Source organism: Heloderma suspectum, chromosome 5, assembly GCF_057233095.1.
Source record: "Heloderma suspectum isolate Gila_16-S chromosome 5, 16-S_ref, whole genome shotgun sequence".
NCBI lineage: Eukaryota > Metazoa > Chordata > Lepidosauria > Squamata > Helodermatidae > Heloderma > Heloderma suspectum.
The window spans coordinates 137,831,266-137,847,294 of record NC_139462.1 but is presented as its reverse complement, the minus strand read 5'-3'; the positions used below and the strand labels follow the sequence as shown (position 1 = coordinate 137,847,294).

At 44.7% G+C, this 16,029-nt stretch overlaps 1 protein-coding gene across 1 annotated transcript in view; it reads left to right on the top strand.

Moving 5' to 3' along the window:
- MOCOS (molybdenum cofactor sulfurase) overlaps window positions 1–16,029 on the top strand; it is a 175,657-nt gene that overhangs the window by 126,928 nt on the left and 32,700 nt on the right. The window contains exons 9-11 of the mRNA XM_084857561.1: window positions 8,152–8,314; window positions 12,345–12,426; window positions 14,040–14,164. Of these exons, the coding sequence (XP_084713687.1) occupies window positions 8,152–8,314; window positions 12,345–12,426; window positions 14,040–14,164 (370 nt within the window). The remainder of the gene's footprint in view (window positions 1–8,151; window positions 8,315–12,344; window positions 12,427–14,039; window positions 14,165–16,029) is intronic.

Genomic DNA, 16,029 nt, shown 5'->3' with positions numbered 1-16,029 from the left:
CAGGGAAGGCTTTGTGGAAAAGAGCAGTTTTCAGGAGGTGCCAAAAACAACCTAGTATTGGCGCCTGCCTGATCTCCAGGGGTAGGGAGTTCTAAACAAAGAGAGCCACCACACTGAAGGCTTTTCTCCGGGTGGACTTCAGACAGGCCATAGGTCCATGCAGAACCACCAGGAGATGTAGTTTTTTAAAAATAGATCAGATTCGTTTCATTTTTCTGATTGCTGATTGCAGTGGCCCTTATTGGCATATGACCTTAAAGGGCCCTTTCTGCAAATGTATGCAATGTAGCAGTGAGCTGCCTACAATGGATGGTCACTCCCTCTGCCTCTTTTGCCTGGGAGAGTCCCATGTAGTTGACACCTGTCCACATTGTCAGTCCTTCACAAAACAAGTAAGGAGGAATAGATCGGACAGACTCAAGGCAGTATGCTGGAAGAGGGCTCTGGAAGGGGTGGACACCCAGAAGGCACCAACCCCACAGGTTAGGGAGCCACCCTCTGAATCTGCTATGATGTCCTCGTCTAAGCCTACTATCGTGCACAGAAGGAGCCTGAGCCCCGTCACCCCCTGTGGATGTTCCAGGTCCAGCTGCAGTCTCCCCAGAGGATTTGGAGGGTGAAATGCCACTGACCCCCATGGAGTGAAGGCAGCTGCATGTCCGGGGGCAGCATAGGCGAGCCTCTGTCTGTTTAAGACACAGAGGCTCTCAGAGGCAGGAGGACTGATTGGATGCAGCTGCCTCAAGTCGTGGCCATTAAAAGTGGATGGCAGGCTGGAGCAAGCTGGCTGAAGAGCAATGTCATGTCGCACACCGGACCTCAGCCTCGGATCTGACCCACTGCCGTGCTCATGTTCCCTTGTGTGTTTTGGACCTCAGACTGGACAACGGAATTCTCTTTCCCTCAATGCTTTGGATTCACTGCCCAGGTAAAATATTCCTTGCTACAGCTGCTTTTCACTCCCCCAGCCTTGGACAGGTTTACGACCCTGTTATCAGCCAGTGACTTATCGCCACCAGCTGCAGTCAGCTGGCAGAAGCCGACACCTACTTTGTCCTGTCCTTCAACTCTAGACATGAGCTGAACGGACCCTTTGACTCTGGAGTGCTCACTGACGCTCACAGTAGCTAAGAAGCTCTCTAAAAAGGCAAAAAATCAAAAACCCTCTTTGGAGAGTCTAAAAAAGAAAAATAAAAGAAAGGAATCCAAAAAATCCTTGATTCTGCCACCATCTCTTTTATTGGATTCCCCTATACTGATGGCTGCATCCGCACCAGCTACTGCACCGACACTGGAACCTGCCTCTACAACTTCAGCATCCAAGGGTGAAACTAGAGCCTCGTCTCCGCATTGAGCCCAAGCCAGTCCTAGCCCTTGAGATTGACAGATGCAATCCTCATGACACTGACAAATGCAGTCCCCTCCCTTAACAAGGGTGCTTCAGCGTCGGTATCAATCACCAGAGTCAACCAGATCAGCTAGTAGAGGGAGAGAAATTGAGAGATGCTATGCACAAAAGTATTGGGATAGGTCTCGATCCCCACTTCAGGAGTGGGATCGTTATTCTGAATGGTCTCTTCCACTATGGAGAACTTATCAGTGTGATGAGTGACGATATCAGTGGGACCAGATCATACCAGATAACTTGGGGCAGCATCACCTCGATACCAACCATACCCTTCAGCATCAATATCTCGTCCCCCAATGGGGGTTGTTTTTTCTTCCACTACCTCCAGTGCCTCCTTGGTCATCCTCTCTTGTGAGGAGCCAGTCACTACCTCAGGATAAGACTGTGAACCAAACGGACTTGCCTGAGATAGTAATCGCAGACCATCCTCTTGCACTTTCTCCTGTGCCAAGAGGGGAGTTGTGGGACAATACTGCAGTCCATCCTGAGTTGTCTCCCAGTTCCACAGAGGACTACCTATCTGACTTGACATTGTATTCGTCAGTGCCGCCATCGATCTCGTCACCTGATGATACCGTGGGTACTCGAGATAGAGCCTCTCCATCTGAGGATATGGGGCATTTTACTGACCAGGTTCTGAGAATGGCACAATCCTTGGGCACTGACACCCAGCAACCTGCTGAACATATACAAGACCCAGTGTTTGATGCCATATACACCGAAGCATCCACCCCAATATCAATTCTCTTTCTTCCCATGCTGCTCCAAAGAGTTCCACCATCTTGGATGGCACCATCATCGATGACCACCATGTCGAGTAGACTCGAATCTATTTAGCGCATCCAAGAGAACAACACGGGGTTTCTCTTTTCTTATCTGTGACCCAACTCGATTAAAGTCAAATCTGCGCAGGAAAGATCTCAGAAGATTCACACATCCCCAGAGACAGTTAAGGATAAAGAGGGGAGCAGGCTTGATCTATTAAGGAGAAGGATGTATTCCCTGGTGGTGTTGGGACTTCAAGTGGCAAATTATCCTGACACCATCTTCTGTTATCAATTATTTCTATGGGAAAAGATGAATTATTTGTGTGATTATCTGCCTGAAGACCAAAGGGAACTCACAAGGGTGTTCTAGGCAGAGGCTGTCAGGTTGTCAAGACAACAAATCAATACAGCTCATCAGGCAGATTGTGACACTAAATCAATGGTTGTTGCAATAGCCTTACAAAGGCATGCCTGGTTACGTTCCACCTGCCTGACTCCAGAGACACGTTTGAGGATAGAGGACTTACCATTTGATGGGGAAGGCCTATTTAATGCCAAAATGAATGAACAGATGGTTTCTGTTCAAAAGACGAAATCAACTGTAAACAACATGGGACTTGGGCAGCAGCGACAGCAGCTCCCTTACAAGCCCCGTCAGTTTTGACAGCAGCAACCGTACCAATTGCGGCAGGCCGTAGACCGCACCTCTCAGTGCCAACTACAGCAACGGCAGAGGAACAATTCTCTTCTGCTAGAGTTTGTCAGCCCTGTGTTAGGGGGCTGACATCAGCTTTGACTCACCCACTCTCACCATTCATCCCTCTTCCTGTCTCCCTCTCTTTGGCACTCTCTCTCATTTTCTACCTGCATGGATTGCGATAACCTCAGACTCTGGGGTCCTGGCCATCATCCAGCATGGGTACAGAATAGAATTCGATGACCTCCCTCCAGTAGGTACTCTACGTGCGACTTCTTTGGAGGTACTGCATCTAGAAACAGAATCTCTTCTACAGAAAGGAGCACTACAGCAAGTCATTCTGTACCATCATGCAGACAGCTTCTTCTCCCAGTATTTCACAGTTCTCAGATGGGACGGAGGACTACAACCGATTCTGGACCTCAGGGACCTGAACACGTTCATTACTCCTAGGAGGTTCCAAATGACTATTTTGGCAACAATCCTTCCAATCTTCCAGAAAGGCATTTGGTTTGCAGCTGTACATCTCAAATATGCTATTTTCACATTGCAGTTGAAACGTCATATCAAAGGTACGATGGACTGGAATACAGCAATTGAAGGGTATAACTTGTTCAAAAAGAACAGGAGGAACAGAAAGGGAGGTGGAGTTGCACTATATGTTAAAAATACGTATCTCTGCACAGAAATACAGGAGGATGAGCTTGGTAGCCTCATCGAGAGCATCTGGGTTAAAATAAATGGAGCAAAGAATAAAAGGAACATGGTGGTCAGAGTCTACTACCAGCCACCCAATCAAGGAGAAGACAAGGATAAAACTTTTGAAAAGCAAATTGCCAATGTTTCAAGGAAGCATGATGTAGTAGTAATGGGGGACTTCAATTTCCCTGATATTTTTGGGGAGACAAATTCTGCAAAACATGGCCCCTCCAAGAGATTCCTGACTTGTGTTGCTGATAATTTCCTCCTACAGAAAGTAGAGGAAGGAACTAGAGGATCAGCTACCCTTGACTTGATCCTAACCGGCAGAGATGACTTAGTGGATAAAGTAGAAGTTACAGGAACTCTGGGGGAAAGTGACCATGTTATACTTGAGTTCTTGGTTCTAAAGGAAGCAAAAGCCAATTGTAGCCAAACGCATACCCCTGATGTTAGGAAAGCAATTTTAATAAACTCAGAACAATGATCAGTAAAGGTCCCATGGACATGTTTCAATTTTGGGTGCTACCATTCGGACTAGCAACTGCCCCAAGTTTGTTCACCAAATGCATAGTGGCATATGCTCATTTCCACATCAAGGGCATCAAAATCTATCCGTACCTAGACAATTGGCTCATTGTCTCAATTTCCAAGGAATGTCTGTTTCGTGCCATTGTAGTTGTTCTCAACCTCCACGAAGCTTTGGGTCTCTATGTGAACAAAGAGAAATCAATGTTGCTCCCAACCCAAGTAATCCAGTTCATAGGAGCAGTCCTAGGTCCAATTACTGGTTGCGCTTACCTTCCTCGAAATCGTGCGCTGTCCCTTATCAGCCTTGCCAAGACACTGTATTGACACTGTCACTCATTCAGCACGTGCTGAGATTGGTGGCAGTGACTGTATCAGGGGTTGCATGGGCTCTGCTACAGATGAGGCCAGTACAAAATTGGCTTCTTTGGGCCTTCAGCAGCACCATCGATACTCACCGTTTTCAAGTCATCTTACTGAACAATATTACCCATACGCTTTTGTGGACAGACCTGGACAACCTTCATTGGGGTGTTCCATTCGTACAACTGCACTCATCCCTGGCAACGGACACCTCCCTCCTCAGGTGGGGAGTGCATTTAGCCCTCTTTGAATCCAAGGCCTGTGGTCTCAGGACAAGAGGCAACATCACATCAATTTTCTGGAGTTGTTGGCAGTATGGAAGGGTCTCTGTGCATTCAAGGTATACATCCGCAAGAGGCATATCTGTCAGGAGTGCTCTGGCGGCTTCTCCCAGTAGATTCCAATAGCCAACTCAAGACACAGATGAAAGGATTTCTTTTCAAAGCTTTAATCCTTTTACAACTTAATGACTCTTTCAGATGCTAATCACCAGCGACTAAGCAAGGAACAGCAGGGTAGCCTAAGTTCCAAGTAGTCAGTTGATCCCTGTTTGAAAGAGAGTCACTTGAAGACCCAGAACTTATGGGCTAGGGAGAGATCCTCCCTCTTTCCCTTGGGTCCATGGGAGGCAGCCGTTGCTTGCGTGCCAAACAGGCACTATGCCTCCTTTTCACGCCCTCCATCGCTCGTTGCTCTTTGCATCTGCGTCGAGTGTCTAAGAAGCCCCCCTCCCACATTCCCTCACTACCCAGGTTGCTCTCTATCTCTGGAATGCTGGCAGGAGGAATCTCTGCCAGGTGCTGAGCCTGTGAGGGATGAGCTGGCCCCTCTCCCACAGATAGCTGTTCCTCCTCAGAATCCGAACTGCTTTGAGGCTCTCTGGGCTCAGTTTCCACCCTGACAATATCCAAGTTCTAATGGACAATACCACTGTACTTTGGCACCTCAACAAGAAAGAGGGGACACATTCTTCCAGGTTAGTGGACCTGACAATTGATATTTGCAATTGGGCCATTTCACGATGGATTCAGTTCACAGCCCTGCATATCACAAGCGTATACAATGTATTAGTGGATTTGCTGAGTCATACTTACCTGTCCTCACACACGTGGTAGATGTCTCCTTCGATCCTCCGTCAGTTGTTTCAAAGGTGGGGGTCACCCAACTGTGGACTTACTTGCAACTCTGCTGAACACTGAACTCTGCTGAGTATGCAAAGATTCTGCATGGGGGCAGGGGTAGGCCACTCATCACTGGGGGATGCCTTTCTCTTACAATGGCAAGGAGATGTATTTTATCTTTTCCCCTCACTTCCATCTTCTTTTGAGGGTACTCACTGATTGTCCCGTGGTGGCCGAGGCAAGCGTGGTTTACCATCCTGCTGGAATTATCTGGGGGGAGTTTTCCATTTGTTGTCAGTACCAGATCTGCTCTATTGAGATCGAATCTGATACCCAGACCTATCAACCCTTAACTTGACAGCATGGAGAATTTGGTAGTGAACAAGCAGCCATCGTTACTGCTGGGAGTGCAAGCGGTTTTGGACATGGCAAGAAAACTGGCTACAAGGCATTCTTATGCCAGCGAGTAGACTGCATTTGCCAAGTTTGCTACCGACAACAACTTTGATCCAGTCCTAGGTTCAGCTGATGATATCCTTCAGTTCCTACACTACCTTTTTGAAAGGGGGCTTAAATATTCTTCAGTAAGTATATACCTGGCAGCTATTTCAGCTTCTTGCAGTCTGATGCAATGGGTTTCTGTCTTTACTCATCTCATCATGTGCTAGTTCTTACGAGGACTGAAAAACCTTGCACCTCTGGTACAAACACCAGTACTGCAGTGTAGCCTCTCCATTGTACTCCAGGCTTTGACATCAAGACCATTCAAGCCACTCGCTACCGTTGATCTTCGTTTACTTTCCTGGAAAGTCACTTTCCTTGTAGCTATCACATCTTCAGGAAGGTCAAGTGAGCTTTGTGCTTTACAGGTTGACTCACCATATATGATATTTCATAGGAGCAAGGTTGTACTCCATCCAGAGACTCCCGTCCAGAGACCATGAAGAAGAAAGGCAGGTTGCTTACCTGTGACTGTAGTTCTTCGAGTGGTCATCTGTGCATTCACACAACCCACCCACTGTTCCCACTTCAGTGTCAGTGTCGGTATCAATGTTGGTACTGCGGTGTAATGTTTACCCTCGGATCCAAGGCCACGTTAGGCAGTCTGAAGCAACTGAGGGACTGGATGGGAACCTTCTGGGACAAGCACAGTAGGAAGGTGGGGGAGGGTTCCTGCCAAAATGATCCTTGGCTACAAAAGTTTCCCGAATCAAGGCTCCATGCAGTTGCAGAGCCCATATGTGTGAATGCACAGATGACCACTTGAAGAACTACAGTTACAGGTAAGCAACTTGCCTTTCTGCTTGGTTCCGAGGCCACAATGTCAGTCTCAGAAAACTGAGGGAATAGGCGGGAACCTGCTAAGGTCATGCATACTGGGGAGATGGGGGAAAGGTTCCTGCTAAAATTCCTGAGCTGTAGAAGTTTCTTGAATTGAGGCTTTGTGCAGGCACAGAGCCCATGTGTGTGAATGCATAGATGACTACTCATAGGACCAGTTACAGGTAAGCAACCTGTCCTTTTAAATTCCTTTTCATTGTGTTCTCCACGAAATATTGGCACAGATTTTAGCTCAAGTGTGCCTACTTTATTATCACATCCCCACTTTTCATATGGCTGGTGTCATGGCCCTCTCCAAAGAGGCAGACACTAGTATGTCTCCAGATACTAATCTGAAAAGTGCAGTGTTGGGTTCCATGTAGCTCTGGTGCACCCACAGCCCAATCCATGAATCCAGGGAGGAACAGACACTGGTCCACCTTGTACTCATGTGGGGAGGGGCTGCAAGGAGGGAGCCATTGTTCCAAGGCAGATTCCAATTTGCTAATTGCAGGGAGTCAGCTGTTGACTCTGACCTCAGGTTGATAGATTTTAAGGTCACTGAAGTCTAGATCTTTATTTCCCCAAATTTCCGCTCACCCAGCTTTCCAAATTATTCATGTCAAGAACCAGGCAAAAGAGATTTGTGGTGATTAAAATAGTTTAATATGATGGAAGTAAAGAGAGAAAGTCTCATTCAGAATCTGAATACCTTATGGACTAACCCCTCCCCTGCTGTTTGAGAAGCGCCCACTGTAGCATGTTTGAGGCTCCAGTTAAAGATCCATTTCTCTACTGGGGCCTTCCCTGCGTGAGGGTGCTGCTCCGTCTGTTTGTTTTGTAATTACGGTATTCTATTGGTTTTAACTGGTTTTAATGTTTTATATAAATGTTTTAGTATTATTATATGTTTTAATTGTAAGTTATATTTTTAAATATGGTCAGCAGTATATGAGTGTAGTAGTAGTTAATAATAGTATCGCACATATACAAAGAGAGAATATCTCTTATTAAGTAAGATGTCTGTCATATTCATTATAAAATTTCAGTCTTTAGGTTTTGAATGAGACCATCACTATGTGACTCAGCTTTGCTCCCATTAACTTTAAAGTTGTACCATATAAATCACAACAACAAATAGCTGTGCTGTGTGTTGGTTTGTAAACAAGTAGGTATCTTCATCAGGTTTTCTTTTCTTTGTTCAGTGTTTATTGACTAAGTGAGAAACAATATTTCTTTTCCCTTCAGGTCAGGCAGTGGCCCATTGGAAATCAAGGCTTGCTGTATGACCGTAGCTGGATGGTTGCAAATCAGAATGGAGTTTGCATTACTCAAAAGCAGGAACCGAAACTGTGCCTTGTACAACCCATGATTGACCTGGAGCAAAATGTGATGTTCATCAGTGCAGAAGGTTGGTAAGCAAAGATTCATTGTCCCTTTACTATGAGATGGTTTCAGTAAAACTTATAATATCACAAATATCTAACATTTCTGGCATGTACCTGCTGGGAATTTCAGATATTTTGGTACAATATATCTCAGGTATGTTATGGGTTGGAAAATAATGGTTCTAACAGGCTGCTTGAAACTCCTTGAAGAAACTAGTATATGGGTATACAGACTTTAAAGTGGTCTAACAGTCATCTTTGCTTTGCAGAGCCCTCTGGTAGATGTGGGTCTGTAAGTTGGGGAGAGACTAGGGATACCTAACAGAATTTTTAACACCAGCACCAAGTTACAGGAATCTTTGGAAGAAGCCATGACAGTTTAAAGCAGTACAAAAGGGATGTAACTTTGTAGTGTCGATATGCCTTTATAAAAAGTGTGTGTGTGTCATGTCTGGCCTGGGCCTGACCCTGGAAACGTTCTTTGATGACGACTCAGACACTGAAGAGCCTGAAGGCCCTCTGGGGCAGGCAAGGGCCCTCAGTCCCGGCACTGCTCTGGCCAGCTCCAGCATCTTGGAAGAGGCCATGCTGGGTCCATCTGCAGAGGTAGAACTGGATAGACCTGTAGAAGGGGCCCCCAACTCCCCTCGTCATCCCTCCCCCATGTAGTCGGAGTAGGTCAAGCCACTTCCCAGTCCCAGAGGGGCTGCACCAGAAGGTGCAGGTGCACGCAGCCACTCAGAGGCAAAGCATGCGCCTCAAGGTCCAAAGCAGAGGTGGGCCACCCTTGGCCCTCCAGATGTTTTGACTTATAACTGCCACCAGCCGTAGCCAGCATGACCAATGGTGAGGGATGATGGGAGTTGTAAGCCAAAACATCTGGAGGGCTACAAATTCCCCACCCCTGGTCCAGAGCAACCAGGCTTCTCGAGTATGGGAATCCTCAGAGTAGGGAGGCCCTGAAGACAGGACTCACTGCTTGCAGTGGGACCTGGGTATGGACTGGGAGGCCAGACCATATAAGCTCTCAGTTGAGATCTGCTGCTTGTTGGAGCAACACCTTTCTTTCAGCTCCTAGACCATTGCAACCTAGCTTTGCTGACCCGGCTTCTTCTCCTGGCTGATCTCCCATGCTGCTGATCCCTGGACGCCTGCTAAGACCTGCTTCTTGGACTATGCTTGCTTTGGACTGCTCACCTGTGCCTGACCTCAGCTTCGCCTCTGACCCTGCTTTTGGACTACCCCTCTTCTTGACTGGTAACACTGTGCTTCTGCCTGCCTTTTGACCCTGCTATGTGGATTTGTCCTATAGACTGCCCTAGGACTCAGCCTGACCCAGCCATTGCAGAACAGAGAGTAGAGACGAGGAGTTTGTTGTTACATTTTATTGTTCTGATGGCATTGCATTTTATGTTCACAGCTTTGATATCTCTGTGGAAAATGGTATATAAATTTGAGTAATATAAGTAAATAAATCATTCAGCATATTTGCTTAGGAACCTTAGAGTTTCCACAACATAGGAGTCTTTGGTTGTGGTTCCCTCCTTTGCCTTGTAAACTAGTGGTGCAGTGAGTAGAAGTCAAAGTGACAGCCCTATTGGCTTATTCAAGTTCAGCATGCCTGAATGTGGGCAGGCCGAAGTACAGCAGGAGATGGGCATTCTGAAAAGCTTTTAATTTTTTGAATAGATATTGCATTTAACTGCAACAGCAGACCTATACTTTTCTCATTGTAAATGTCTTGTTTACCTACGGCTCGAACTATGTTTACCTTTTCTCCGTGACCTTCCATTTTTACTCAGCTGGTATATCATTATTATTAATAGCATTGTATTCCTTCGTTTGAACAACTGGATCCAAATAAGTTAAAATCCTTTAAGGGCACAATCCTATGGCTGCTAGACAGCATCTAGATGGCCGTAAGATTGTTTGGTTTCTGGGAACCTCACTCTTTGCCCCCACCCCTGTCACCTCATAGGCAGCATGGTTCATTCCTGCTCTGCGCTTGGAAGAGCAGCATGGAACGGGCGAAAAGGTGGGATTCCTGGGGTTGGGGAGGGGAGGAGACCATGGAAGCATTGTTACGAGATCGGTGAAGCTTACAAGTGCATAACTTTGACTGGATTGTGCCCTATATATTTCCTACCAACCCTAAAAATGAATCAAATGCCATGTTTCAGGTTCACTAGCCACTTGGGTTAAGAGGTAGATCCTAAACATTCATTCACTGTAATATTTCTTAATCAGTGTCCCCCCAAATTAAATACATAGGGAGATGTACAAAATATACAACTGTAACAAGAGAGTACCATCAAATATAAAAAGCGGAATAATACTTTAACCAACAGTGCAGGATCCAAAGAACTATGTGGTCTTGTCTTAAATCGTGTTAAAATGTCTGCAGATTCAAAAGACATACCTTTGACTTCACTGTATCAAATTAGTTCATTGTTTTAAAATCTGGTGTATATTCAGAAGATCTCCACTGAAATCAAGTTACTGTGGTGTGAGGTCATGTGAAGTCAGAAAAGAGTCATTTGATCTCCCATATTCTGTTACATCTTCCAGTTTTTGTCCACTGCTTTGTAGGATATGTCATCAAGGTTTCATCTAAGATGAACAACCTTTCATAAAATGTATATGATCAATCACAAGTATAAAACACAGCATTAATAATGAGAAAATTCTGGGAGTTTGGCCAGTTATGCTTGTCCTGATGTTTTCTGAAATGATGCCTCTGGTGTTCATATGAAATTAAAATTTCTTCGTATTTATCATGTACTAAAGTATGTGGCACCCAGACGGTAAAACAATGTGTTTTGTCATGTAAGATTATTTTCAATTAACCACATCCAATACTGATCACATTTGTTTTCCTATTTCATAAACCATTTTCAGCTTCTATACCCCTTCAGTCAATTTTTATTCCAGATGGGAAATTAGAGCTGGGACAATTAGAGCTTTTTTAAAGAAAATCTTTTTAAACTTGAGGAAAAAACATATATATGTGGCTGTGAAAATATTTTACTTTTAGCATTTTCCATGTCTCTGATCTTTTCTAATGAATATTTTCCTAAATCATATATTAAAAAAAAAACAGGCATGTTTAAAAAAAGCCCATGTTTTCATTTATTAGAGGTGGCAGAGCTGTGATAAGGCTGTCTTTTTTCATAGGCAGCGGCAGCCATGGTGGCTGCAGTAAATCTCTGCCAGTCCCAGTGTATGAGACACAGACGGAATACAGTTACTAAAAGCTGAAATTGTATATTGGCAAATGTGCTCTGGGAATCAAGGTCACACAAACTACTGCTACATCCTTGTTTAATTATCATCTGGAGCCACCTGCAGGCACAAAAATATAGTTCTCTACAGAAGCTACACCCATTTTGACCAGAGACATATGTATGCCTAGCTCCCTGCAAATCATAGTTTGCAAATCACGAGCTAGCCTTAGGGATATGTTTTCCCTCTACCTCCTGTGCCCACTCTCTGGAGTAAATTCACTCCTCCCTTTTCATGGTTATATATGGTTTTACGTTATATACCACTGAAGCTAAACCTGGTTCTCTTATAAATCATGACTTGAAGAGCGTTTGCAAACCATGGTTATAAGAAACTCTGATTAGCTTTAACTGTGGTTAGAATCAGGGCACATGTATCACAAACTCCAACCAAAGAAGTGGGGAAGCAGAATTCACTTGCTGAAGCGCCTAATTTGCAATGCTAGGAATCAGCACTGCCTCTGTGTAGGGCTTTTTCAAATAATTACTGAGAAACTTGGAAGCTGCAAACCAGAAATTATTTCCCACAGAAGTGGAATGCATAGATGGTCACGTTTCATTTTTGTTCATATAAAGATCACTCATGTTGAAAGTCTATTTAATTATCTGCTTGCAACCGCAATCCAGCAAGGAGCATCATAAATGCCTTCCAAGGTGCTTCTTGAGGAATTCTCATGCACTTGGATCACCTATGCTGGTTTAGGCTAAAAATCCAAGCATTGTAAACAGACATGAATAATGTTGGGGGGGCGTTTTGTACCTTTCTATATAGGGATGGATCCTATCTCTGTAACCTTAGAAGAAAGTACTGGAAGTCTACCTGAGATCTGTCAAAGCAAGGTCTGCTCACACAGGTGAGAGTGGACAGTACAAGGAGTGAAACTACACAGCTGAATTGGGTGAAAACCAAGGTCACCATCTTACCACTACTGAGGGGAGTGAAGGGGAGTAATCATTAATCCACGCGAATACAGTGACTTCGTTTGGATGTAAGACTGTGTGAATGAGCCTTAGGCTCATACACTCACCCCTCCCCTCTTGTCCTCCGGTGCATCTATGAGAAGGAGACTGGAAGCATAGTTTGTTGTTACATCCAAACTGGGACAAACTGTGGTTAATTTTAACTATGGTTTGGCCAAACAAGCCAACTTCAAACCATGGCATAGTCCTGGCTTGTTCAGATAAATGAAAGCTAAAAATCACCACAGTTCCCAGATCACAGGTAACAACGAACTGTGGATAGTTGAAAAAGGAAGTGGATGCATCTGATCTCCCAATTCATAGTGATGATGTTGCTCTACAAACTTTATTCTGGTTTCTGAATTCTACTGGCTGTCTGTCCTCTGTGTACATATGTTTGGATGATCGGGAAGAAGTTGCTGACAAAAGCATTTTCCTACTTTGCAACAAGACGAGTGTGCGGAACAATGTTGCCTAGTTGCTGCTATGCCATAAATCTCGTCTTATTACCTACCTCATTTTCGCCAGAGCTGCCCAAAATTCCTCAGCTTATCAAGACCTGGTTGAGGCTCATGTTTGGACAACAGGCTCTTGGGAGAGCGCTCTCTGATCAGGCCAAAAAAGTTTAACCTTTGCATACCTCTGTGGTGATTTCTTAGTCAGAAGCTGAAATCTGCTGCAATAAACTCTACACAAACACACATGAAAACGCAATCCTGCCCAGCCCTAAAAATGCCACACAATAAACTGGATGCGGCTGGCTTTGTTTTAATCAGCCACTTGTCTTTGGTATCCTCCTGTGCTGCTTTTGACTCTCTGCAAATGCAAGTGGCATTTGATCCCAAGGGGATCAATATTCAGACACTGTCCTTGTTTCTCACTCTATAAATTACCCAGCCAGTGGAACCAGCTGTAAAGCACGAAAACTAAATTTGTTCATGAAAAAAGATAGTGAACACACAGCTTTATTATAGCCAGTAGTATCCAAGGGAAAACCTGAGACCGATTTATAAATGTGCCAAATGAAATGTAATGCTGACAAATGTACTGCAATACTCAAGGAAAATGTACATAAAAACAGAATGAATGGATTTGGGCTGTGGTAGAAGGAATTTAAAAAGACCTTGAAGGACTAATGGACTTGGCTCAGAAAATGTAGCAATTGATCCTCCCACACTGGAAGGCTGCCGTAGCACTTCTGATCACCCTTTGGGGCTTGGGGTGATGAGTGCCCTCCCCCAACCTCCCCCCCCTTTCAAGTGGACTTCAGAGAGGGAGAAAAAATAATATTATGTTTAATATAATAGAATAATATTCATTATTAACCAAACAATTCTTCCAAATGTTGGCAGGGGGCACATTTATGATAGCATTTTAGTTTTAAACTGCTCTAATGGATACTGCTCAGTCCGCGGTAGCAGGCAAAATAGGTATCTGATTATACATTGCTTTTGCAGTTGAAACAGGTTGCTGAATCCCAGTACCCCTTCCGCTTTTTCCCTTACAGAGTACAGACATATGATTGTGGAGGAAGAGTGGCTGACTGGTTTTCTGAATTTCTCGGCCGACAGTGCCGCCTGATCAGGCAGAGTTCAGACTTCAAAAGAAATGCTAATAAGAAAGATGAAAAAGGTATATATTTTGCATGGTTGCTAGGGAGTGGATTGCCTAGTGCCACAAATGTGAAGTGTCAGCATGGCTTATATGCTCTGTTATAGATGAAAATCAAAATTGCAACAGTGATATGGGATGCACTGAAATTACAAAATAAACATGCAATGGGCTGACTTTAGACACACTAGTTTTAGATAGGGGGCTTGGGAAACGTATGAATTTTATACTAAGCACCTTCTTAGTATCCAAACATATATAATTCTAAGTTAGCTCTCCAAAGTGCTACTAAAACTATATATTCATATTGAATATATAATTAACCAAAGTCTAAATAAAACATTACATCTGAAAATACCTTGTTATTGCACCATTCTAGAAGAAAACGATTGACTTGAGCGTTATGCCAGTTTATATTCATAGGCGGCCTATGAATATTTTGAATAAGTAAGATATGATATAAACAAGAACATTGGGAAACAAGAGGGAGAAAGAGCATCTGCACAGCAGATTCCCTACCAACGGGTTTCATCCAAGTATGCAGCAGCCCAAGGGAAAACTGCCGCCTCTTCTTTGTATTACCACCTTCCCTTTGCTATTAATGCATAATGGGAGTAAAGAGTAATATGTTCTATTTGAGCGGTAATGTGCACATGGTGGGATGAGAGGGCAAGTGCTGGTGGAAGTGAGCCAGGTAGATTCAAATTGCCCAAGCAGAAGTGGTTGTGAGCAGACCAGCTGGGAGGGAACAGGTGAGGACAGGATCTCTACAGATGCATGAGAAGATGACAAATGGGGTGGAATTAGTTGGGTGGGCAGTGGGAAGGGAAATGGAAGAAATGGAGGTAGGAGAGAGCAGGCTGACAGGGCATACATAGTGGGGAAGAATCTGGGTATAGGAATGCTGATAAGACATCCAAGGAGCTGTATTTGCTGGTGACGATTGTGCCAGGCAATACTTCCAAGCCTTCCAAAAGGAGGGAGTAGCTGCTCTTAGCTCCTAAAGTTTAATACCTTTACCCAGTATGAATTAGAGCTGGACTGTACGTTGCACTCAGTATGCGAGAGCATCTCAGCTCTACCTGGTGAGACTTTGCAAGCCCTCTCCTGTAAATTTTATTTTATTTATTTATTATTTATTATTAAATTTATTAATCGCCCATCTGGCTGGTCACCCAGCCACTCTGGGCGATGTACAACATACAATAAAAACAGTTTAAAACAATAAAATTCTACAATAAAAACATTTTCTAAAATACCCTAACCCACCCCAAATGCCTGCCTGAACAACGTTTTTAATGCACGACGGAAGCTCATTAAAGAGGGGGCATGACGGAGTTCCCTAGGGAGGGAGTTCCACAGAGTGGGGGCCACCACAGAAAAGGCCCTCTCCCTCGTCCCCACCAGTCTAGCTGTCCTGGCTGATGGGACAGAGAGAAGGCCATCCGAGGCTGATCTTGTTAAGCGGCCTGTCTGGTGCTGCTGGAGGCGCTCCTTAAGATAGGCTGGGCCAGAACCATATAGGGTTTTAAAGGTCAAAACCAACACCTTGAATTTGGCCCGGAAAACAACTGGTAACCAGTGCAACTCCTTCAGCACTGGAGTGATGTGATCTCGCCGGCGGCTGGCTTTAATCAGGCGAGCCGCCGTGTTCTGTACCAGCTGCAGTTTCCGAACCATCTTCAAGGGTAACCCCACGTAGAGTGCATTACAGTAGTCTAAACGAGAGGAGACCAGGGCATGTACTACCGATGGGAGCAGATGGTCGGGAAGGAAGGGGTGCAGCCGCCGTATCAGATGGAGTTGATACAGTGCTGTCCAGCTCACAGCTGATACCTGAGCCTCCATGGACAGCTGAGAGTCCAAAATGACCCCCAGGCTGCGGA